This window comes from Musca autumnalis, unplaced genomic scaffold (assembly GCF_047663935.1).
Source record: "Musca autumnalis isolate F117 unplaced genomic scaffold, ASM4766393v1 scaffold_2, whole genome shotgun sequence".
NCBI lineage: Eukaryota > Metazoa > Arthropoda > Insecta > Diptera > Muscidae > Musca > Musca autumnalis.
In genome coordinates, this window is record NW_027411755.1 from 18,785,054 (window position 1) to 18,811,338 (window position 26,285).

General features: G+C 28.0%; 1 protein-coding gene across 1 annotated transcript in view; it reads left to right on the forward strand.

The window, feature by feature from the left end:
• Nucleotides 1-26,285, forward strand: part of nAChRalpha6 (nicotinic acetylcholine receptor alpha6) — a 961,717-nt gene that overhangs the window by 528,283 nt on the left and 407,149 nt on the right. Inside the window, exons 5-6 of the mRNA XM_073967234.1 lie at nucleotides 22,316-22,455; nucleotides 22,736-22,780. Of these exons, the coding sequence (XP_073823335.1) occupies nucleotides 22,316-22,455; nucleotides 22,736-22,780 (185 nt within the window). The remainder of the gene's footprint in view (nucleotides 1-22,315; nucleotides 22,456-22,735; nucleotides 22,781-26,285) is intronic.

A 26,285-nucleotide genomic window follows, 5' to 3' on the forward strand; every position in this document is an offset into this window, starting at 1 on the left:
AGTCTTAGGCGTGAATTTTGTTGCGTATTTTTCAACTGCCACCATGGCCATAGGCGTGGATTTTAAAGAATATTTGTCAAGTGCCATCTGGGCCTTAACACTATATTTTCAAAGAATATTTTTTCAACCTCCATCAGGGCCTAAAGCGTGGATTTTTAAAAATTATTTTTTCAACCTCATCAGGGCCTTAAGCGTGGATTTTGAAAAAATTATTTTTTCAACCTCCATCAGGGCCTTAAGCGTGGATTTTAAAAATTATTTTTTCAACCTCCATCAGGGCCTTAAGCGTGGATTTTTAAAAAATTATTTTTTCAACCACCACCTGAACCTTAAGCGTGGATTTTTAAAAATTATTTTTTCAACCACCACCTGAACCTTAAGCGTGGATTTTTAAAAATTATTTTTTCAACCACCACCTGATCCTTAAGCGTGGATTTTTAAAAAATTATTTTTTCAACCACCACCTGAACCTTAAGCGTGGATTTTTAAAAATTATTTTTCAACCACCAACTGAACCTTAAGCGTGGATTTTTAAAAATTATTGTTTCAACCACCACCTGAACCTTAAGCGTGGATTTTTAAAAATTATTTTTTCAACCTCCATCAGGGCCTTAAGCGTGGATTTTTAAAAATTATTTTTTCAACCTCCATCAGGGCCTTAAGCGTGGATTTTTAAAAATTATTTTTTCAACCTCCATCAGGGCCTTAAGCGTGGATTTTTAAAAATTATTTTTTCAACCTCCATCAGGGCTTTAAGCGTGGATTTTTAAAAATTATTTTTTCAACCACCACCTGAAACTTAAGTGTGCATAAAAAAAATATTTTTTCAACCACCACCTGAAACTTAAGTGTGCATTAAAAAAAAATATTTTTTCAACCACCACCTGAAACTTAAGTGTGCATAAAAAAAATATTTTTTCAACCACCACTGAAACTTAAGTGTGCATAAAAAAAATATTTTTCCAACCACCATCAGAGCCTTAAGTGTGGATTTTTAAAGAATATTTTTTCAAGTACCATCAGGGCCTTAGGCGTGGATTTTTAAAGAATATTTTTTCAAGTACCATCAGGGCCTTAGGCGTGGATTTTTAAAGAATATTTTTTCAAGTACCATCAGGGCCTTAGGCGTGGATTTTTAAAGAATATTTTTTCAAGTACCATCAGGGCCTTAGGCGTGGATTTTTAAAGAATATTTTTTCAAGTACCATCAGGGCCTTAGGCGTGGATTTTTAAAGAATATTTTTTCAAGTACCATCAGGGCCTTAGGCGTGGATTTTTAAAGAATATTTTTTCAAGTACCATCAGGGCCTTAGGCGTGGATTTTAAAGAATATTTTTTCAAGTACCATCAGGGCCTTAGGCGTGGATTTTTAAAGAATATTTTTTCAAGTACCATCAGGGCCTTAGGCGTGGATTTTTAAAGAATATTTTTTCAAGTACCATCAGGGCCTTAGGGCGTGGATTTTTAAAGAATATTTTTTCAAGTAACCATCAGGGCCTTAGGCGTGGATTTTTAAAGAATATTTTTTCAAGTACCATCAGGGCCTTAGGCGTGGATTTTTAAAGAATATTTTTCAAGTACCATCAGGGCCTTAGGCGTGTGATTTTTAAAGAATATTTTTCAAGTACCATCAGGGCCTTAGGCGTGGATTTTTAAAGAATATTTTTTCAAGTACCATCAGGGCCTTAGGCGTAGATTTTTAAAGAATATTTTTTCAAGTACCATCAGGGCCTTAGGCGTGGATTTTTAAAGAATATTTTTTCAAGTACCATCAGGGCCTTAGGCGTGGATTTTTAAAGAATATTTTTTCAAGTACCATCAGGCCTTAGGCGTGGATTTTTAAAGAATATTTTTTCAAGTACCATCAGGGGCCTTAGGCGTGGATTTTTAAAGAATATTTTTTCAAGTACCATCAGGGCCTTAGGCGTGGATTTTTAAAGAATATTTTTTCAAGTACCATCAGGGCCTTAGGCGTGGATTTTTAAAGAATATTTTTTCAAGTACCATCAGGGCCTTAGGCGTGGATTTTTAAAGAATATTTTTTCAAGTACCATCAGGGCCTTAGGCGTGGATTTTTAAAGAATATTTTTTCAAGTACCATCAGGGCCTTAGGCGTGGATTTTTAAAGAATATTTTTTCAAGTACCATCAGGGCCTTAGGCGTGGATTTTTAAAGAATATTTTTTCAAGTACCATCAGGGCCTTAGGCGTGGATTTTTAAAGAATATTTTTTCAAGTACCATCAGGGCCTTAGGCGTGGATTTTTAAAGAATATTTTTTCAAGTACCATCAGGGCCTTAGGCGTGGATTTTTAAAGAATATTTTTTCAAGTACCATCAGGGCCTTAGGCGTGGATTTTTAAAGAATATTTTTCAAGTACCATCAGGGCCTTAGGCGTGGATTTTTAAAGAATATTTTTTCAAGTACCATCAGGGCCTTAGGCGTGGATTTTTAAAGAATATTTTTTCAAGTACCATCAGGGCCTTAGGCGTGGATTTTTAAAGAATATTTTTTCAAGTACCATCAGGGCCTAGGCGTGGATTTTTAAAGAATATTTTTTCAAGTACCATCAGGGCCTTAGGCGTGGATTTTTAAAGAATATTTTTTCAAGTACCATCAGGGCCTTAGGCGTGGATTTTTAAAGATATTTTTTTCAAGTACCATCAGGGCCTTAGGCGTGGATTTTTAAAGAATATTTTTTCAAGTACCATCAGGCCTTAGGCGTGGATTTTTAAAGAATATTTTTTCAAGTACCATCATGGCCTTAGGCGTGGATTTTTAAAGAATATTTTTTCAAGTACCATCAGGGCCTTAGGCGTGGATTTTTAAAGAATATTTTTCAAGTACCATCAGGGCCTTAGGGCGTGGATTTTTAAAGAATTTTTTTCAAGTACCATCAGGGCCTTAGGCGTGGATTTTTAAAGAATATTTTTTCAAGTACCAATCAGGGCCTTAGGCGTGGATTTTTAAAGAATATTTTTTCAAGTACCATCAGGGCCTTAGGCGTGGATTTTTAAAGAATATTTTTTCAAGTACCATCAGGGCCTTAGGCGTGGATTTTTAAAGAATATTTTTTCAAGTACCATCAGGGCCTTAGGCGTGGATTTTTAAAGAATATTTTTTCAAGTACCATCAGGGCCTTAGGCGTGGATTTTTAAAGAATATTTTTTCAAGTACCATCAGGGCCTTAGGCGTGGATTTTTAAAGAATATTTTTTCAAGTACCATCAGGGCCTTAGGCGTGGATTTTTAAAGAATATTTTTCAAGTACCATCAGGGCCATAGCGTGGATTTTTTAAAGAATATTTTTTCAAGTACCATCAGGGCCTTAGGCGTGGATTTTTAAAGAATATTTTTTCAAGTACCATCAGGGCCTTAGGCGTGGATTTTAAAGAATATTTTTTCAAGTACCATCAGGGCCTTAGGCGTGGATTTTTAAAGAATATTTTTTCAAGTACCATCAGGCCTTAGGCGTGGATTTTTAAAGAATATTTTTTCAAGTACCATCAGGGCCTTAGGCGTGGATTTTTAAAGAATATTTTTCAAGTACCATCAGGGCCTTAGGCGTGGATTTTTAAAGAATATTTTTTCAAGTACCATCAGGGCCTTAGGCGTGGATTTTTAAAGAATATTTTTTCAAGTACCATCAGGGCCTTAGGCGTGGATTTTTAAAGAATATTTTTTCAAGTACCATCAGGGCCTTAGGCGTGGATTTTTAAAGAATATTTTTTCAAGTACCATCAGGGGCCTTAGGCGTGGATTTTTAAAGAATATTTTTTCAAGTACCATCAGGGCCTTAGGCGTGGATTTTTAAAGAATATTTTTTCAAGTACCATCAGGGCCTTAGGCGTGGATTTTTAAAGAATATTTTTTCAAGTACCATCAGGGCCTTAGGCGTGGATTTTTAAAGAATATTTTTTCAAGTACCATCAGGGCCTTAGGCGTGGATTTTTAAAGAATATTTTTTCAAGTACCATCAGGGCCTTAGGCGTGGATTTTTAAAGAATATTTTTTCAAGTACCATCAGGGCCTTAGGCGTGGATTTTTAAAGAATATTTTTTCAAGTACCATCAGGGCCTTAGGCGTGGATTTTTAAAGAATATTTTTTCAAGTACCATCAGGGCCTTAGGCGTGGATTTTTAAAGAATATTTTTTCAAGTACCATCAGGGCCTTAGGCGTGGATTTTTAAAGAATATTTTTTCAAGTACCATCAGGGCCTTAGGCGTGGATTTTTAAAGAATATTTTTTCAAGTACCATCAGGGCCTTAGGCGTGGATTTTTAAAGAATATTTTTTCAAGTACCATCAGGCCTTAGGCGTGGATTTTTAAAGAATATTTTTTCAAGTACCATCAGGGCCTTAGGCGTGGATTTTTAAAGAATATTTTTTCAAGTACCATCAGGGCCTTAGGCGTGGATTTTTAAAGAATATTTTTTCAAGTACCATCAGGGCCTTAGGCGTGGATTTTTAAAGAATATTTTTTTCAAGTACCATCAGGGCCTTAGGCGTGGATTTTTAAAGAATATTTTTTCAAGTACCATCAGGGCCTTAGGCGTGGATTTTTAAAGAATATTTTTTCAAGTACCATCAGGGCCTTAGGCGTGGATTTTTAAAGAATATTTTTTCAAGTACCATCAGGGCCTTAGGCGTGGATTTTTAAAGAATATTTTTTCAAGTACCATCAGGGCCTTAGGCGTGGATTTTTAAAGAATATTTTTTCAAGTACCATCAGGGCCTTAGGCGTGGATTTTTAAAGAATATTTTTTCAAGTACCATCAGGGCCTTAGGCGGGATTTTTAAAGAATATTTTTTCAAGTACCATCAGGGCCTTAGGCGTGGATTTTTAAAGAATATTTTTTCAAGTACCATCAGGGCCTTAGGCGTGGATTTTTAAAGAATATTTTTTCAAGTACCATCAGGGCCTTAGGCGTGGATTTTTAAAGAATATTTTTTCAAGTACCATCAGGGCCTTAGGCGTGGATTTTTAAAGAATATTTTTTCAAGTACCATCAGGGCCTTAGGCGTGGATTTTTAAAGAATATTTTTTCAAGTACCATCAGGGCCTTAGGCGTGGATTTTTAAAGAATATTTTTTCAAGTACCATCAGGGCCTTAGGCGTGGATTTTTAAAGAATATTTTTTCAAGTACCATCAGGGCCTTAGGCGTGGATTTTTAAAAGAATATTTTTTCAAGTACCATCAGGCCTTAGGCGTGGATTTTTAAAGAATATTTTTTCAAGTACCATCAGGGCCTTAGGCGTGGATTTTAAAGAATATTTTTTCAAGTACCATCAGGGCCTTAGGCGTGGATTTTAAAGAATATTTTTTCAAGTACCATCAGGGCCTTAGGCGTGGATTTTTAAAGAATATTTTTTTCAAGTACCATCAGGGCCTTAGGCTGGATTTTTAAAGAATATTTTTCAGTACCATCAGGGCCTTAGGCGTGGATTTTTAAAGAATATTTTTTCAAGTACCATCAGGGCCTTAGGCGTGGATTTTTAAAGAATATTTTTTCAAGTACCATCAGGGCCTTAGGCGTGGATTTTTAAAGAATATTTTTTCAAGTACCATCAGGGCCTTAGGCGTGGATTTTTAAAGAATATTTTTTCAAGTACCATCAGGGCCTTAGGCGTGGATTTTTAAAGAATATTTTTTCAAGTACCATCAGGGCCTTAGGCGTGGATTTTTAAAGAATATTTTTTCAAGTACCATCAGGGCCTTAGGCGTGGATTTTTAAAGAATATTTTTTCAAGTACCATCAGGGCCTTAGGCGTGGATTTTTAAAGAATATTTTTTCAAGTACCATCAGGGCCTTAGGCGTGGATTTTTAAAGAATATTTTTTCAAGTACCATCAGGGCCTTAGGCGTGGATTTTTAAAGAATATTTTTTCAAGTACCATCAGGGCCTTAGGCGTGGATTTTTAAAGAATATTTTTTTCAAGTACCATCAGGGCCTTAGGCGTGGATTTTTAAAGAATATTTTTTCAAGTACCATCAGGGCCTTAGGCGTGGATTTTTAAAGAATATTTTTTCAAGTACCATCAGGGCCTTAGGCGTGGATTTTTAAAGAATATTTTTTCAAGTACCATCAGGGCCTTAGGCGTGGATTTTTAAAGAATATTTTTTCAAGTACCATCAGGGCCTTAGGCGTGGATTTTTAAAGAATATTTTTTCAAGTACCATCAGGGCCTTAGGCGTGGATTTTTAAAGAATATTTTTTCAAGTACCATCAGGGCCTTAGGCGTGGATTTTTAAAGAATATTTTTCAAGTACCATCAGGGCCTTAGGCGTGGATTTTTAAAGAATATTTTTTAAAAAAACGTCAGAGCCTTAAGGGTGGATTTTTAAAGAATATTTTTTCAAGTACCATCAGGGCCTTAGGCGTGGATTTTTAAAGAATATTTTTTTCAAGTACCATCAGGGCCTTAGGCGTGGATTTTTAAAGAATATTTTTAAAGAATATTTTTTCAAGTACCATCAGGGCCTTAGGCGTGGATTTTTAAAGAATATTTTTAAAAAAAAACGTCAGAGCCTTAAGGGTGGATTTTAAAGAATATTTAAGCGCCTTAAGCGTGGATTTTTAAAGAATATTTTTTTTTAAAAAAACGTCAGAGCCTTAGGCGTGGATTTTTAAAGCATATTTTTTCAAGTACCATCAGGGCCTTAGGCGTGGATTTTTTAAGAATATTTTTTCAAGTACCATCAGGGCCTTAGGCGTGGATTTTTTAAGAATATTTTTTCAAGTACCTTCAGGGCCTTAGGCGTGGATTTTTAAAGACTATTTTTTCAAGTACCATCAGGGCCTTAAGCGTGGATTTTTAAAGACTATTTTTTCAAGTACCATCAGGGCCTTAAGCGTGGATTTTAAAGACTATTTTTCAAGTACCATCAGGGCCTTAAGCGTGGATTTCTAAAGACTATTTTTCAAGTACCATCAGGGCCTTAAGCATGGATTTTTAGAGACTATTTTTTCAAGTACCATCAGGGCCTTAAGCGTGGATTTCTAAAGACTATTTTTTCAAGTACCATCAGGGCCTTAAGCATGGATTTTTAGAGACTATTTTTTCAAGTACCATCAGGGCCTTAAACGTGGATTTTTAGAGAATATTTTTTCAAAATATTTTCCATTATCCAATTATTCATAAATGTTAAATTTTCTTTCGAATTTTTATAAATATTTATTCCGTTCGCTATGGTTTGGCATTTAAAACCCTCCCTTTTCCGCAAACCTCATTCCATTCCGCATTCCTCCATGTCAATACTGTGATTGTGTGGTCATGAGGATGTTGGTGGTCATTTGCATCAGAAAAACGCGAAGAAAACTGAATTTACAATTCAAATGGAAGGTCAGAGTGAGAGGTTGACTTTCGCTTCGTTGTGGTGCTGTGCGGTGTACGCATGGGGTTTGGACAGATTCAATAACAAACTGTAACATTAAATGTCAATCCAATGATGCAAAGGTGAAGGTAGCAGTAGTAGTTGTTGTTGCTATAGTAGTGAATTGCATTTTACTTATGTTGGAGGTCGTCACCAGAGCAACATCATCATCAAATGCTGCTTGTTGTTAAAAACTGGGTCAAAACAATAGCGAGCATTAAAGCCGGTGATAATGCCACAACGTTAGAAGGTGGATGCAGTAACATAAGAAGTGACTTAGCGAATAGTAATTTTATTGGCAGACATTTGAATAATTCGGATGTTTACCTGTAGAATATATGGAATGATTAGGATGAAACAGATTTTGTCTCATTTTGGGGAAAATTATAGATCTTTAAATGATAAGCCATCTTCCTAATCTATTTTGATCATAGCAAAGAAGTATTACGAATTCCTAACTCCAAAGAACCCCATTTTCCTTTAGATGTGAATAACTTCCCTCAGAGACCTTATATCAAGGCTTACAAATTTAACTTTAATGGAAATCCTTTTCAAACTACACCCCAAACATTTTCTGTGAGTGGTCTTCGCACACACCTATTTACCATGTCCCAAAAATGAGTTAACAAACAATTCGCAACCAATTCAATGGAAAATCTACATCACACCTGTTATTCTCTTCCTCCTCTGCAACGAATTCAAATGCGCTCCACCTCCTTGGAAATTCTCTTTTTGAGTTGAATACCACATACAATTTAACAACAATTATTTGTGGTTACCATGGTAGTCGTTCGTAGAAGCATCACCAGTTGAAGTTGGTTAACATAGATTTGAAAATTTTCAGGGTTTTAACTCACTCACAAATACACACACACGCCCACGTAGTAGACCCATTCACACACACACATTTTTGAAGCTTCTGACCAAATGTGTTGTAGAGAAATTTGTATTTGTCAGCTAATTAAAGTGGTTCACAAAACTATTTCAGGTTGGTTAAAATTTTCGAAAAAGGAAATTCAAATTCCTAACCAAGACGATTGTGGTTTCTCTTCAGGACATTGTTTAGAATTTTTGGGATGTTAGCAATTATTTGAGGAATTTTGGGAAAAAGAGAATTTGCTTGGATTTTGTGGATAAATCATGTAGGCAGCAGAATGAAAAAAAATTAAGATATGTCAACGTTATCAAGTTCGGACAGAAGGTGATGTAAAAATTACAATACATGAACAAACGAGTTTGAAAATGTTTCTTTAAATCGGCCTTTGAATGATACATTGCTCAAAAAAATATTTCACTGTGTTAAGGTGGTGTATGATTATCGTCAACAGTTATACGCCAACATGATGTTTGCAGACGAGCTGAGTATGAGTACGTTGAAAAATATTTTTTAAAAATCCACACCTAAGCATCAGATGGTAGTTAAAAAATATATTTTAAAAATCCATGGTTAAGGCTCGGATAGTCGCTGAAAAACTATATTTAATGGTACTTGAAAAATATCCTTTAAAAATCCAAGCCTAAGGCCCTGATGGCACTTGAAAAAATATTCTTTAAAAATCCACGCCTAAGGCCCTGATGGTACTTGAAAAAATATTCTTTAAAAATCCAAGCCTAAGGCCCTGATGGTACTTGAAAAAATATTCTTTAAAAATCCAAGCTAAGGCCCTGATGGTACTTGAAAAAATATTCTTTAAAAATCCAAGCCTAAGGCCCTGATGGTACTTGAAAAAATATTCTTTAAAAATCCACGCCTAAGGCCCTGATGGTACTTGAAAAAATATTCTTTAAAAATCCAAGCCTAAGGCCCTGATCGTACTTGAAAAAAATTCTTTAAAAATCCAAGCCTAAGGTCCTGATGGTACTTCAAAAAATATTCTTTAAAAATCCACGCCTAAGGCCCTGATGGTACTTGAAAAAATATTCTTTAAAACTCCAAGCCTAAGGCCCTGATGGTACTTGAAAAAAATATTCTTTAAAATCCACGCCTAAGGCCCTGATGGTACTTGAAAAAATATTCTTTAAAAACCCAAGCCCAAGGCCTTGATTGTACTTGAAAAAATATTCTTTAAAAATCCACGCTTAAGGCCCTGATGTTACTTGAAAAAATATTCTTTAAAAATCCAAGCCTAAGGCCCTGATGGTACTTGAAAAAATATTCTTTAAAAATCCACGCCTAAGGCCCTGCTGGTACTTGAAAAAATATTCTTTAAAAATCCAAGCCTAAGGCCCTGATGGTACTTGAAAAAATATTCTTTAAAAATCCAAGCCTTACCCCCAGTTTTTGTAAAAAATTGTATTCTTCTCACACGAATTGTCAAATTTTGTAGATCGATTTACTCGCTTTAGCGCAAATGTAGTGCGCTGATTTTTAAATGAGGAATCCTTAACGATATATGGAACGGGTATACGAAAAATTAGATTTGTATGTCATCTGGGGGCTGAGCTATGAATGCCTAAATTATTACGAATATAGACGAACGAACAAAAATAAGTTACAAAAACTGGGGGTAAGGCCCCTGATGGTACTTGAAAAAATATTCTTTAAAAATCCAAGCCTAAGGCCCTGATGGTACTTGAAAAAATATTCTTTAAAATCCACGCCTAAGGCCCTGATGGTGCTTGAAAAAATATTCTTTAAAAATCCAAGCCTAAGGCCCTGATGGTACTTGAAAAAATATTCTTTAAAAAATCCACGCCTAAGGCCCTGATGGTGCTTGAAAAAATATTCTTTAAAAATCCAAGCCTAAGGCCCTGATGGTACTTGAAAAAATATTCTTTAAAAATCCACGCCTAAGGCCCTGATGGTACTTGAAAAAAATATTCTTTAAAAATCCACGCCTAAGGCCCTGATGGTACTTGAAAAAATATTCTTTAAAAATCCACGCCTAAGGCCCTGATGGTACTTGAAAAAATATTCTTTAAAAATCCACGCCTAAGGCCCTGATGGTACTTGAAAAAATATTCTTTAAAAATCCACGCCTAAGGCCCTGATGGTACTTGAAAAAATATTCTTTAAAAATCCACGCCTAAGGCCCTGATGGTACTTGAAAAAATATTCTTTAAAAATCCACGCCCAAGGCCCTGATGTTACTTGAAAAAATATTCTTTTAAACATTATCCTTCTTAAATTCTCCACAAATTTATAGTTGTTGACAAGTTTTTTTTTTCGTTATAAATAAATTTGCATATTTATGCAGTTTGCCGCTACCTACATTCCTGTTTGTGAGCTTTTTGTGATTTATTTTCCACTTTGAGTCAATTTACTCACTTGTCAAATATTTCAAACAAAATATTTCTATGTCGAAGTTATTTTGCCTATTACCCCACCCTCCTCCATCCACCATTTGCAATTGGTATGCAGAATTATTTTATGAAATATTTATAACTTGGTTTGTTGTAGACAACACCAACAACGACAAATGAATGGACGACCTTGTCCCCGGGGTTTATTTTCACCGAAAAAAATAAATATGCACGAATCGAATGAGTGAATTTTAACAGAATTCGTTTAGATTTCAGCACAAACAAAAATATGTTTTCAACAAGCATGGAATATGCTGCATTTTTTCATGTTGTTATGTTGTTCAAAATTTATAGTCATGGATTGTTTTCATTAAATTTCATTTGAATTTATTCGCTTTGTCATTGAGTAGTGCCGCGGAAGCAGCTTTAAAAATTTTGTTTGCCGGAATAATTATTCTGTTTAGAAGTATTAGAAAAAAACATTGCGTGGGGTGAAGGCATTTTTATGTTAAATAATGGCAAAAGCAAATTTATATCTGAGTACTATGTACATTGTAGCGTATTTGGTGTTTAAATAAGAAATTTGATAAAGCTACGCACAAATGAACGACATTTTATTTGGTGGTTAATCGAATTGAGTTCATATGATAAAAATAAATATATTGAGGGAACATTTAAATTTTTAGAATTTTTTTAACAAATATTTAAAAAACCCACGTTTTAAATAAACCTCGATTAAAAAATGTTGTTTTTTATGTTTATTTTTTTTTATTTATTTGATTTGCAATTGAAGTCATATCACAATTTTGAGGTGAATTTATATAATTACAAAGAATCCATTTTAATAGCTACTCTAAAAAATGTTTTTAATAACATCGAATTTTGAAAAATATTTTTTTTAATAAACGTTGATTATTACTAATATTTTTTAATAAACATCGAATTTTTAAAATATTTTAGAATTGTCTTTTAAAAACGTGGTTAAATTTTTTTTTAATTACCGTGGATTTTTTAAAAATATTTTTGTTATTAACGTGGATTTTTTAAAAATATTTTTTGTAATTAACGTGGAATTTTTAAAAATATTTTTTGTAATTAACGTGGATTTTTTAAAAATATTTGTTGTAATTACGTTAATTTTTTAAAAATATTATTTTGTAATTAACTTGGATTTTTTAAAAATATTTTTTGTAATTAACGTGGATTTTTTAAAAATATATTTTTTGTAATTAACGTGGATTTTTTAAAATATTTTTTGTAATTAACGTGGATTTTTTAAAATATTTTTTGTAATTAACGTGGATTTTTTAAAAATATTTTTTGTAATTAACGTGGATTTTTTAAAATAATTTTTTGTAATTAACGTGGATTTTTTAAAATATTTTTTGTAATTAACGTGGATTTTTTAAAATATTTTTTGTAATTAACGTGGATTTTTTAAAAATATTTTTTGTAATTAACGTGGATTTTTTAAAATATTTTTTGTAATTAACGTGGATTTTTTAAAATATTTTTTGTAATTAACGTGGATTTTTTTAAAATATTTTTTGTAATTAACGTGGATTTTTAAAAATATTTTTTGCAATTAACGTGGATTTTTAAAAATATTTTTTCTAATTAACGTGGATTTTTTAAAAATATTTTTTGTAATTAACGTGGATTTTTTAAAAAATATTTTTTGTAATTAACGTGGATTTTTTAAAAATATTTTTTGTAATTAACGTGGATTTTTTAAAAATATTTTTTCTAATTAACGTGGATTTTTTAAAAATATTTTTTGTAATTAACGTGGATTTTTTAAAAAATATTTTTTTGTAATTAACGTGGATTTTTAAAAATATTTTTTGTAATTAACGTGGATTTTTTAAAAATATTTTTTGTAATTAACGTGGATTTTTTAAAAATATTTTTTGTAATTAACGTGGATTTTTAAAATATTTTTTGTAATTAACGTGGATTTTTAAAAATATTTTTTGTAATTAACGTGGATTTTTAAAAATATTTTTTGTAATTAACGTGGATTTTTTAAAAATATTTTTTGTAATTAACGTGGATTTTTGAAAAATATTTTTGGTAATTAACGTGGATTTTTAAAAATATTTTTTGTAATTAACGTGGATTTTTTAAAATATTTTTTGTAATTAACGTGGATTTTTTAAAATAATTTTTGTAATTAACGTGGATTTTTTAAAAATATTTTTTGTAATTAACGTGGATTTTTTAAAATATTTTTTGTAATTAACGTGGATTTTTTAAAAATATTTTTTTAATTAACGTGGATTTTTTAAAAATATTTTTTGTAATTAAGTGGATTTTTTAAAAATATTTTTTGTAATTAACGTGGATTTTTTAAAAATATTTTTTGTAATTAACGTGGATTTTTAAAAATATTTTTTGTAATTAACGTGGATTTTTTAAAAATATTTTTTGTAATTACCGTGGATTTTTTAAAAATATTTTTTGTAATTCACGTGAATTTTTTAAAAATATTTTTAGTAACTAATGTGGTGTTTTTCAATATATTTTTTTGTAATTAACGCAGATGTTTTTAAAAATATTTTTTGCAATGAACGCAGATTTTTTTTAAAAAATATTTTTTGCAATAAACGCAGATTTTTTTTAAAAAATATTTTTTGCAATAAACGCAGATTTTTTTTAAAAAATATTTTTTGTAATTAACCTGGATTTTTTACACAATATTTTTTTAATTAACGTGGATTTTGTATAAATATTTGTTTTGTAATTAACATGATTTTTTATAAATATCTTTTTGTTGTAATTAAGTAGGTTCTCGTGGGTGATCAAACAACGAAGATATCGCAATAGTCGCAAATTAAACCCAAATTTTCATTTTTGCGATTTTAGTTATAATGCAAAAGCCTTCAAAAAGCAAAGCCAGACTAAGAAAGTAGAAAATCCCATCTTTGAAATTATGCAAAGTAGGTTGGCGTAGGTAGTCAAATAATAGAGATATCGCAATAGTCGTTAATGCATCCCATTTTTTCCACTTTTTCTGCAATCACACAGGTCGGAATTTTGATCGGATCATCACGAAAATTTTCTGACAGAGATAGAAGCCTATTGATGTTGGTGATGTCGACAGTAGTCAAATATAAAATTAAATATTAATTATTTTGGTTCAGTTCGCCTTAAGTCATTTGGTATAAAAGCCAGATAGGTGAAAACTTTCGTATCTCCATAAAAGAAATGTTTTCGAGTGAAAAGATTATTCACAGAGGTAGTGGTGTAGGGTATCACATAGTCGGCCCCGTACCGACTATAGCCTTTTCTCACTTGTTTATAAATATTTTTTGTGTAATTTACGTGGATTTTTTACAAAATATTTTTTTGTTGTAATTAACGTGGATTTTTTACAAAATATTTTTTGTAATTAACGTGGATTTTTTAAAAATATTTTTTGTAATTAACGTGGATTTTTTAAAAATATTTTTGTAATTAACGTGGATTTTTTAAAAATATTTTTTGTAATTAACGTGGATTTTTAAAAATATTTTTTGTAATTAACGTGGATTTTTTAAAAATATTTTTTGTAATTAACGTGGATTTTTTAAAAATATTTTTTGTAATTAACGTGGATTTTTTAAAAATATTTTTTGTAATTAACGTGGATTTTTTAAAAATATTTTTTGTAATTAACGTGGATTTTTTAAAAATATTTTTTGTAATTAACGTGGATTTTTTAAAAATATTTTTTGTAATTAACGTGGATTTTTTAAAAATATTTTTTGTAATTAACGTGGATTTTTTACAAAATATTTTTTGTAATTAACGTGGATTTTTTAAAAATATTTTTTGTAATTAACGTGGATTTTTTAAAAATATTTTTTTGTAATTAACGTGGATTTTTAAAAATATTTTTTGTAATTAACGTGGATTTTTTAAAAATATTTTTTGTAATTAACGTGGATTTTTTAAAAATATTTTTTGTAATTAACGTGGATTTTTTAAAAATATTTTTTGTAATTAACGTGGATTTTTTAAAAATATTTTTTGTAATTAACGTGGATTTTTTAAAAATATTTTTTGTAATTAACGTGGATTTTTTAAAATATTTTTTGTAATTAACGTGGATTTTTTAAAAATATTTTTTGTAATTAACTTGGATTTTTTAAAAATATTTTTTGTAATTAACGTGGATTTTTTAAAAATATTTTTTGTAATTAACGTGGATTTTTTAAAATATTTTTTGTAATTATCGTGGATTTTTTAAAAATATTTTTGTAATTAACGTGGATTTTTTAAAAATATTTTTTGTAATTTACGTGGATTTTTTAAAAATATTTTTTGTAATTATCGTGGATTTTTTAAAAATATTTTTTGTAATTAACGTGGATTTTTTAAAAATATTTTTTGTAATTAACGTGGATTTTTTAAAAATATTTTTTGTAATTAACTTGGATTTTTTAAAAATATTTTTTGTAATTAACGTGGATTTTTAAAAATATTTTTTGTAATTAACGTGGATTTTTTAAATATTTTTTGTAATTATCGTGGATTTTTTAAAAATATTTTTGTAATTAACGTGGATTTTTTAAAAATATTTTTTGTAATTAACGTGGATTTTTTAAAAATATTTTTTGTAATTATCGTGGATTTTTTAAAAATATTTTTGTAATTAAAGTGGATTTTTTAAAAATATTTTTTGTAATTAACGTGTATTTTTTAAAAATATTTTTCAAAATAACAAGGAGATGACTGAGATGACAGGATAAGAAAATCCACGTTTATTGCTGAGATGGTTGGTTAAAAATACTCCTTAAAAAATCCACGTTTATTGCTGAGATGGCTGGTTGAAAAATATTCCTTAAAAATCCACGTTTATTGCTGAGATGGCTGGTTGAAAAATATTCCTTAAAAATCCACGTTTATTGCTGAGATGGCTGTTTAAAAAATATTACTTAAAAAATCCACGTTTATTGCTGAGATGTCTGGATAAAAAAATATTCCTTAAAAAATCCAGGTTTATTGCTGAGATGGCTGTTGTAAACGTTGATTATTTTAAAATATTTTTTTAATAAACGTTTTTTTTTTAAATAATTTTTAATAAACGTGGATTTTTTAAAAATAAAAAAATTATTTTTGAAAAAAAAAAAATCAAAGAACTTGGATTCTTTAAAATAAATAATTTAAATTTTTTAGAATAAATAATTTTTTAAAAATTGAAAATTCCAAATGCGAAGATTTTTTTGGAATAAATAATTCACAAAACTAGGCTTTAAAAAAATTAAAAAAATGTGAATATTTAAAGAAAAAATTAAAAAAAAACTTATTTTTTTCAAATAAACTGTTCAAAAAACAAACAATAAATTAAATTAAATAATAAATAAATTAATTAAATTAAAAAAAAAACTTCGAATTCTTTTTTCAAATAAAAAATTTAAAAAACAAACTTGGATTTTTTTGAAAAAATTAAATGTAAAAAATGTCTTTTTTTGGAAACTGAATTAAAAACAATTAAATTTTTACAAGTATTTTTTTGAAATTAACAAAGATTTTTTAAAAATATTGTTTTAAAAATTGGATTTTTATAATTTTTTTATAACTAATGATGATTTGAAAAGAAATCTTGGATTTTTAAAATTTTATTTTTATAATTAACGCGGATCATAAAACGTGAGGCTTTAATAAAAATTCAAAAATGTGGATATTTAAAGAAGAAATTAAAAAAACGTATTTTTTTCAAATAAACTATTCAAAAAACAAAAAATAAATTAAAAAACTTTGATTTGTTTTCAAATTAAAAATTAAAAAAAATTGATTTTTTTAAAAAAAATTAAGTGTAAAAAAGTCTTTTTTTGACACTAAAATTAAAAACATGGATTTTTTAAAACAAAAAAATTAAAAAGTTTTTTAACAGAACAAAAACAAAATGTGGATTTAAAAAAATCAAAAAAATTTTATTTTATAAATTCAAAAAAATATATTGGTCTCAAAAAAAAAACAAAATTAATTTTTTTAGAAAACTGGATTTTTTAAAGTGTTGTAGGAGGACGACCCAAAAAAGGCTTTAAACGTGGATTTTTAAATATTTTTATGAGTTAGGATTCTCCTACAAATATTTAAAAAATGACCCGTAAATATGGATATGTTTAAGATTTTTAATTGAACCCAAACAGGCCCATTAGCATGGATTTTTTTATAAGATTTTTAGGAGGACCCAAACATGCCCATAGGCTTGAAATTTTGAATTGATTTTGTTGTTGAGTTTTTCAAATAATGAAGCAATTTGTTGCACGTTTATTTTTATTATTATAACCTAACAAACCCAAGAAGGACACAGAGAACATCTTTTCTTATCTTAACGTAAGCTTTTTCTCGTCAAGAATAACAAAATGTAAACAAACCTCATACTCCCCTTGCAGTATTCAGTAAGGACAGCATCACTTCACAAGTGTTTAATTACTAGCTTAAAAAATGTTCTTTGAACTGCTTGGTAACATCATAAAGATGACACTAATGAGACGACACCTTTCATTTGTTCGTTATAATCATAAACACGCACACACATAGTCACATCACAAAAATACTCTGCTGGCCTTTGTTCTTTAAACATGACTCTTCAACAACAATATTTGTTTAATAAGTGAAAAATTTGTATTTACCTGAGCGAAGAAAAAACAAAACACACAATTCTATGAACTGTTTGTTAGTATAATTGTTTACATAGCTATTGCTTTGTCATTGTAATTGGTGTTGTTGCTGTTGTTGCACGTTTATTCGTGCATATAATGTTTACACAATGTTCTGCTTAAAATGAAAAATAATAGCAATAATAAAGATGAAAACAGTTAAAGTTAAAATGCCAAAGAGCATAGCAAATAATGGAAATATAAAAAATTTTCTGAAAAACCTAATGAGTTACAACAAATATTTTGTACGAAAAAAAACACAACAATTGTTAATTAGGTCTTTTTACATTTTATTACAATGACAATAATTGTCAGCAATATTTTTTCTGCTCTCGAAAAAGGCCAAAAATGAATGCTATAAATAGTGAGTGAAGTGGGTGGAGGGAGAATGCATTCAAATGCATTTCCATAATAGTGCAAGGATATGGTGTTGAATATTTATAATGCACGGCAAATGTATGTAGGCGGTGTGTGCATAACATTTTTGTTTATTTTTATCGTCATGTTTACGGCAATTTTTGGTATAATTACCTACCTCCAGCCAATTGTAAAATCATTATTTTTCAATAGGCAATTGTTTGTTGAATGTTTAGCTGGTTGTTGAAAATTGAGGAAGGGAAAGATGTGCGAGGGGAACAGTGGTTTTGTTGGAGTATTTTTTAAATATAAATGGTAGCATATTAAGGTTCCTGGGATGACCAAAAATAACTATAAAGGCTGATTTTCTATATACGTTTTTGGACGACTATACACGTTGATTTTGTTAAAAAAAAAACAATTCGTAGAATTCTTTTTTTTTCAAAATTAGTTTTCCATAGATCCAGAATTTTTAATTTTTTTCCATAGATCGTTGTTTTTTTAAACATATTTCCCATATACATATATATAATTGTTCCACAAACATCCCAGACGGGACAGGGGAGACTTCTCTCATATCAATGAGTGCACCCCGATTCATATTAGCTCAATGATATGGGACCTACTGTTTATAGCCGAGTCCGAACGGCGTGTCTTACGACACCACTTTATAGAGAAGTTTTACATGGCTGAAATACACAGGAAATGTCGCCTACATTACTGAGGGGTATTTTGCCACCGTTGAAAATTTTGATTTTGCCTGGCCGGGGAATCGAACCCACGACCTTCTGCGTGCAAGGCGGATGTGCATACCATTGCACCACGGTGGCACCCCATATACATACATATCTTAAATATTTTAATTTTTTTATTTTATTAAAAAAAATTCTTGAATTTTCATTCATTGACGATTTTGAATTCATTTTTTTAATTCCCTTTTTTGAAATTTATTTTTTATTGACGTTTTTTGAATTTTATTTGTTATAAAAATTAAATTAAAAAATATTTTAAAAAAATCCACGTTAATTAGAAAACATATTTTTAAAAAAATCTACGTTAATGAGAAAAAATATTATTAAAAAATCCACGTTAATTAGAAAAAATATTTTTAAAAAATCCACGTTAATTAGAAAAAATATTTTTAAAAAATCCACGTTAATTAGAAAAAATATTTTTAAAAAATCCACGTTAATTAGAAAAAATATTTTTAAAAAATCCACGTTAATTAGAAAAAATATTTTTAAAAAATCCACGTTAATTAGAAAAAATATTTTTAAAAAATCCACGTTAATTAGAAAAAATATTTTTAAAAAATCCACGTTAATTAGAAAAAATATTTTTAAAAAATCCACGTTAATTAGAAAAAATATTTTTAAAAAATCCACGTTAATTAGAAAAAATATTTTTAAAAAATCCACGTTAATTAGAAAAAATATTTTTAAAAAATCCACGTTAATTAGAAAAAATATTTTTAAAAAATCCACGTTAATTAGAAAAAATATTTTTAAAAAATCCACGTTAATTAGAAAAAATATTTTTAAAAAATCCACGTTAATTAGAAAAAATATTTTTAAAAAATCCACGTTAATTAGAAAAAATATTTTTAAAAAATCCACGTTAATTAGAAAAAATATTTTTAAAAAATCCACGTTAATTAGAAAAAATATTTTTAAAAAATCCACGTTAATTAGAAAAAATATTTTTAAAAAATCCACGTTAGTTACAAAGAATATTTTTAAAAAATCCGCGTAAATTACAAAAAATATTTTTAAAAAATCCACGTTAATTAGAAAAAATATTTTTAAAAAATCCACGTTAATTAGAAAAAAATATTTTTAAAAAATCCACGTTAATTAGAAAAAATATTTTTAAAAAATCCACGTTAATTAGAAAAAATATTTTTAAAAAATCCACGTTAATTACAAAAAATATTTTTAAAAAATCCACGTTAATTACAAAAAAATATTTTTAAAAAATCCACGTTAATTAGAAAAAATATTTTTAAAAAATCCACGTTAATTAGAAAAAATATTTTTAAAAAATCCACGTTAATTAGAAAAAATATTTTTAAAAAATCCACGTTAATTAGAAAAAATATTTTTAAAAAATCCACGTTAATTAGAAAAAATATTTTTAAAAAATCCACGTTAATTAGAAAAAATATTTTTAAAAAATCCACGTTAATTAGAAAAAATATTTTTAAAAAATCCACGTTAATTAGAAAAAATATTTTTAAAAAATCCACGTTAATTAGAAAAAATATTTTTAAAAAATCCACGTTAATTAGAAAAAATATTTTTAAAAAATCCACGTTAATTAGAAAAAATATTTTTAAAAAATCCACGTTAATTAGAAAAAATATTTTTAAAAAATCCACGTTAATTAGAAAAAATATTTTTAAAAAATCCACGTTAATTAGAAAAAATATTTTTAAAAAATCCACGTTAATTAGAAAAAATATTTTTAAAAAATCCACGTTAATTAGAAAAAATATTTTTAAAAAATCCACGTTAATTAGAAAAAATATTTTTAAAAAATCCACGTTAATTAGAAAAAATATTTTTAAAAAATCCACGTTAATTAGAAAAAATATTTTTAAAAAATCCACGTTAATTAGAAAAAATATTTTTAAAAAATCCACGTTAATTAGAAAAAATATTTTTAAAAAATCCACGTTAATTAGAAAAAATATTTTTAAAAAATCCACGTTAATTAGAAAAAATATTTTTAAAAAATCCACGTTAATTAGAAAAAATATTTTTAAAAAATCCACGTTAATTAGAAAAAATATTTTTAAAAAATCCACGTTAATTACAAAAAATATTTTAAAAAAATCCACGTTAATTACAAAAAATATTTTTAAAAAATCCACGTTAATTACAAAAAATATTTTTAAAAAATCCACGTTAATTACAAAAAATATTTTTAAAAAATCCACGTTAATTACAAAAAATATTTTTAAAAAATCCACGTTAATTACAAAAAATATTTTTAAAAAATCCACGTTAATTGCAAAAAATATTTTTAAAAAATCCACGTTAATTGCAAAAAATATTTTTAAAAAATCTACGTTAATTAGAAAAAATATTTTTAAAAAATCTACGTTAATTAGAAAAAATATTTTTAAAAAATCCACGTTAATTAGAAAAAATATTTTTAAAAAATCCACGTTAATTAGAAAAAATATTTTTCAACAAATCCACGTTTTATGGACAAATTATTTTTCAACAAATCCACGTTTTATGGAAAAATTATTTTTAAAAAATCCACGTTTTATGAATTTTTTTTTTAAATCCCCGTTGTACGGAAAATATATTTTAAAAAATCCAAGTTCTATGAAAAAAATATTTTTTTTAAAAATCCCCGTTGTATGGCAAATATATTTTTAAAAAAATCCATGTTTGATGGAAAAAATATTAAAAAAAATACACGGTTTTTTTGGAAAATTATTTTTAAAAAAATCTAAAAAATTCTGAATTCACATCATTTGATATACATATGTACATATGTACATTAGTGTACAAAAATATAATTTTTCACCTATGAATGTATATCTGATGTATGTTTGTGTTTCTGTAATGAAAAAATATCCTCCTAACTGTGTAGTACTTTATTTGTTTTTATTGTAGTGCCTGTAGTAGTGTTGCTGCGTTTATTACAACAGCTCAGTGTCGGATAGATGAGTTTCCTTCAACAGCAGCTTCCTTTCAACAACAACAATAGCAATGAGTTCCCACGACTGGCACTTTCTATGTATTTGCTTAGCATTAGCCTAATGAGTTGAAATTCTCGAGAAAGCAACAAAAACAATTAATGATAATTGTAAAGCTGGGATGTTTTTTTTTTTTTTTTGTTTTTGTCATTGTAGTTGTTTGTTTTGTTGTAAATACTGTTGATATTGTCATTATTTCGAGTCATTGTCGGCAATGGATGGATGAATGAATGAAATTTGAATTGTTTTCTAGTGTGTAATTATTGTGTTGTTTACTAATGTTGTTTGTTCTTGTTGTTGTTGCTGCTGTTATAGTTTTGTCATTGCTGACAATGTAATTAGAAGTAAACAAACTAGGAAAACAAGTTGGAGTGCCTACTTGCATACGAACATAAAAAATTATTGCCATGATTTTTAATTGTTGTTGACCAAGGAATGAGTGCTCCCCCATTTTGTTACGCATTTTGGATTTTTGTTTATGTTCTTCGTTTGTTGTTTTTTTGTTGTTACCCAAAATGGAGGTCATTCATTAGTCCAATATTTTGTGTAATGAGTTTCGAAACTGTCAAATTATGTTCGTTTAATGATAAATGATGTCCAATTGGAGCAGTGCAGTAGAATTTGTTTTATTTGTTTATAAATTGTTGGCAGCAGAATTTTCGTTAAAATATATTTTTTACTTTTTAATTGCAACTCATTATTTTAGAGTGGAAATTGGATTTGTTATTTATGAAGTGAGTTAATTTTTTGGGGGAATATTAATGAGCAAATAAATGGAAAACAATTTGTAATTGGAGACGATTTACTAAATATTAAATAAATTATCTAAAATATATTTTTAATTATTAAAAAAAATGGAAAATAATTTGTAATTGGAAACAATTTACTAAATATTAAATTTATTGTCTAAAATAAATTATTAATTCTAATGTTTTTTTTAAATTATTAATTTTGTCCTTTTTCTTTCTCCCCCTTTCAGAAAGCTGCCAAGGACCACACGAAAAACGTTTACTAAACCACCTCTTATCCACCTATAATACTTTAGAAAGACCTGTAGCAAATGAATCCGATCCCCTTGAAGTGAAATTTGGACTGACATTACAACAAATCATCGATGTGGTAAGTCACACAAAATTCCAATTTGTTTTAAATAATTAATATTCCATATTATTTTCTATAAAAAAATTTATCTAAATAATAATTGAATTATTCTAAGTATTTTATTTTAGTAAATAAAAAGAAAATCTATAGAAATAGAAACAAAAAATCGCTATGAGAAAATATGCGCCAAAATTTAATTTCAACAAAAATTCTCAAAATTTGTAACCAAATCCAATTTTGTTGAAATTATTTGCAAAAAAGCAAACCTTTATAATTAATGCATATATTCCATTTGTAGGATGAAAAGAATCAGATTCTGACCACAAATGCGTGGTTAAATTTGGTAAGTGACATGTACCCGTTCAGAGTAAAATAACAACAAAGTAATTTTTCAACATCTTTTAATATTTCTTGGAAAAACACACATCAAATGGAAATATTAGAAGAAGTTGAAATTACTTTCGCAAAACAAGAAAAACAACACAAAAATATAACGAAAAAATGAAAAAGCGACTAGGTTATTTTTTTCTGTTTTGATTTTTTTTACGTTTTTCGTATAGATAGGGTCCATGTTTTTTTTCGTTTTTTATTAGGATTTTTTGGTTTACAGTTTTTTTCTTTGTTGGAATAAATGCGATATAAATGTCTGTTGAGAGTTTTTTATTGTGAAATACGTGTTGGTGTTTTATAAAAATAATTAAAAAAAGTAATAAAAATAAATTTAAAATCTTAAATAAATTGCTTTTTTGGAAAAGAGTCCTAATAGCAATAAATAAATAATAATAATTTTCTTTAGCTTTTTTTTATTTATTTTTTTATAATTTATTATCAACATATTGTGTCTTTTTAAGGTGAATATAGATTTTTAAAAATCCACATTTGATGGAAAAATATTTTAAAAAAATCCACTTTTAATGGGAAAAATAATTTTAAAAAATCCACTTTTAATGGGAAAAATAATTTAAAAAATCCACTTTTAATGGAAAAAATAATTTTAAAGAAATCCACGTTAAAAGGGGAAAATAATTATAAAAAAGTCCACGTTTAATGGGAAAAATAATTTTAAAGAAATCCACGTTAAAAGGGGAAAATAATTATAAAAAAGTCCACGTTTAATGGGAAAAATAATTTAAAAAAATCCACGTTCAATGGGAAAAATAATCTAAAAAAATACACGTTTAATGGGAAATGGGAAAATTGGAAATATAATTTAAAAAAATACACGTTTAATGGGAAATGGGAAAATTGGAAAAATAATTTTTAAAAAATCCACGTTTAATGGGAAATGGGAAAATTGGAAAAATAATTTAAAAAAAAATACACGTTTAATGGGAAATGGGAAAATTGGAAAAATAATTTTTAAAAAATCCACGTTTGATGGAAAAGTATTTTTTAAAAAATCCACGTTTGATGGAAAAGTATTTTTTAAAAAAATCCACGTTTAATTGAAGACATAATTTTTAAAAAGCAAGTTTGATGGAAAAATAATTTTTAAAAAGCAAGTATGATGGAAAAATAATTTTTAAAAAATCCACGTTTGGTGGGAAAAATAATTGTTAAAAAATCCAAGATTGAGGTAAAAATTATTTTTAAAAATCCATGATTGATGGGAAAAATAATTTAAAAAATATCCACGTTTGATGGAAAAATAATTTAAAAAATATCCACGTTTGATGGACAAATAATTTTTAAAAAATCCACGTTTAATTCGAAAAATAATTTTTAAAAAATCCAAATTTGATGGAAATATAATTTTTAAAAAATCCACGTTTAATTCGAAAAATAATTTTTGAAAAATCCAAATTTGATGGAAAAATTCTTTTTATAAAATCCACGTTTAATTCGAAAAATAAGTTTTAAAAAATCCAAATTTGATGGGAAAATAATTTTTAAAAAGTCCACGTTTAATTCGAAAAATTATTTTTTAAAAATCTACGTTTGATGAAAAAAACTAATTTTTAAAAAATCCACGATTAATTCGAAAAATATTTTAAAATATATATTATATAAAATATATAATATATAAAAATATATTTTTTAAAAAATCCAAATATGATGGAAAAATAATTTTGAAAAAATCCACGTTTAATGGGAAAATAAATTGTAAAAAATCCACGTTTAATGGGAAAAATAAATTGTAAAAAATCTAGGTTTGATGGAAAAACAATTTTTAAAAAATCCACGTTTGATGGAAAAATAATTTTTATAAAAACCACGTTTGATGGAGAAATAATTTTTAACAAATCCACGCTTGATGGGAAAAATAATTTTTAAAAATTAATTGAAAAATAATATTTAAAAAATCCTAGTTTGAAGTAAAAATAATTTTTAAAAAATGCACATTTGATAGAAAAATAATTTTTAAAAAATTCAAATTTGATGGAAAAATAATTTTTAAAAAATGCACATTTGATAGAATAATAATTTTTAAAAAATCCGCGTTTGATGGGAAAATCTAATTTAAAACAAGTAAGAACGGCGTTAAGTTCGGCCGGGCCGAACTTGTTATACCCTCCACCACTAGTTGTATTGAAGTAAAATGGAATAATTAGTTTCATTTCGTGTATGAAGAAGACTTAATACTAAATTTCAGCAATTTCGGTTAAACAATGTGAGGCAGCATTCTATGGGGGCTATTTCAAAACGTCGATCTATACCGACAAATTTCAGACGGAAAGTTTTTAGGCTCAAAGAAGACTAAATACCAAATTTCCTATATTTCGGTAAGAGAATGTGGCTAAAACTAAAAAAATACCGAAAATCAAGAAGTAAGCTTCTATGGGGATATAGGAAGACGTGGACCTATACTGATAATACTCTTCTGGAATATTTTATAACTCTTGGAAGACGAAATAACGAATTTTAGCCATTTCGGTTGGATATTGACGTCACAATCTTCAGTATTACGAAAATCCGGGGGATATATCGAAACGTGGACCTATTCCGACGAATTTTAGTCAGAAATGGGGCAATATGAAAGCGTGGACCTGTACAGACATATTTCTGGCGAACAGTTTTATATCACATTGAAGACTAAATACCAAATTTCAGCCATTTTGGTGGAATATTGAAGACACAACCTTCAAAATACGAAAAATCGGGAGATACTTTTCCATAGGGGCTATATGAAGGCGTGGACCTATACCGACAAATTTAAAGGGGAAGTTTGAGTACCCCCAACGATGTCTAAATACCAAATTTCAGCCATTTCGGTGGAATATTGGGGCCACAACGTTCAAAATACCGAAAATCGGGAGGTACCGTCCTATGGGGGCTATATGAAGGCATGGACCGATACCGACAAAGTTCTGGGGGAAAGTTTTATACCACCAACGTAGACTAAGTACCAAATTTCAGCCATTTCGGTGTGATAATGATGCAAAAACCTTCAAAATACCGAAAATCGGGAGGTACCGTTCTGTGGGGGTTATATGAAGGTGTGGACCGATATATCCCATTTTCAATACCAACCATCCTGCAAGTAATAAAAACTTCTGTACCAAATTTTGACTCTCTATCTTTAAAATTGCGAGCTGTATCTTGATTTCAACAGACAGACAGACGGACGGACGGACAGACGGGCATGGTCAAATCGACATAGAATTTTATTTATGCTGATCAATAATATATATACTTTATAGAGTCTCCGACGAATATTTCGATGTGTTACCAACGGAATGACAAATTTAATTATACCCTCCATATGGTGGAGGGTATAAAAACCCTCGATTAATGGAAAAATAATTTTTAAAAAATCCATGTTTGACGAAAAATTATTTTTTTTTAATTATTGTTAAAAATTCAAAATTCAAAAAATTTACAACTAACTGCTAATATTTTGCAAATTG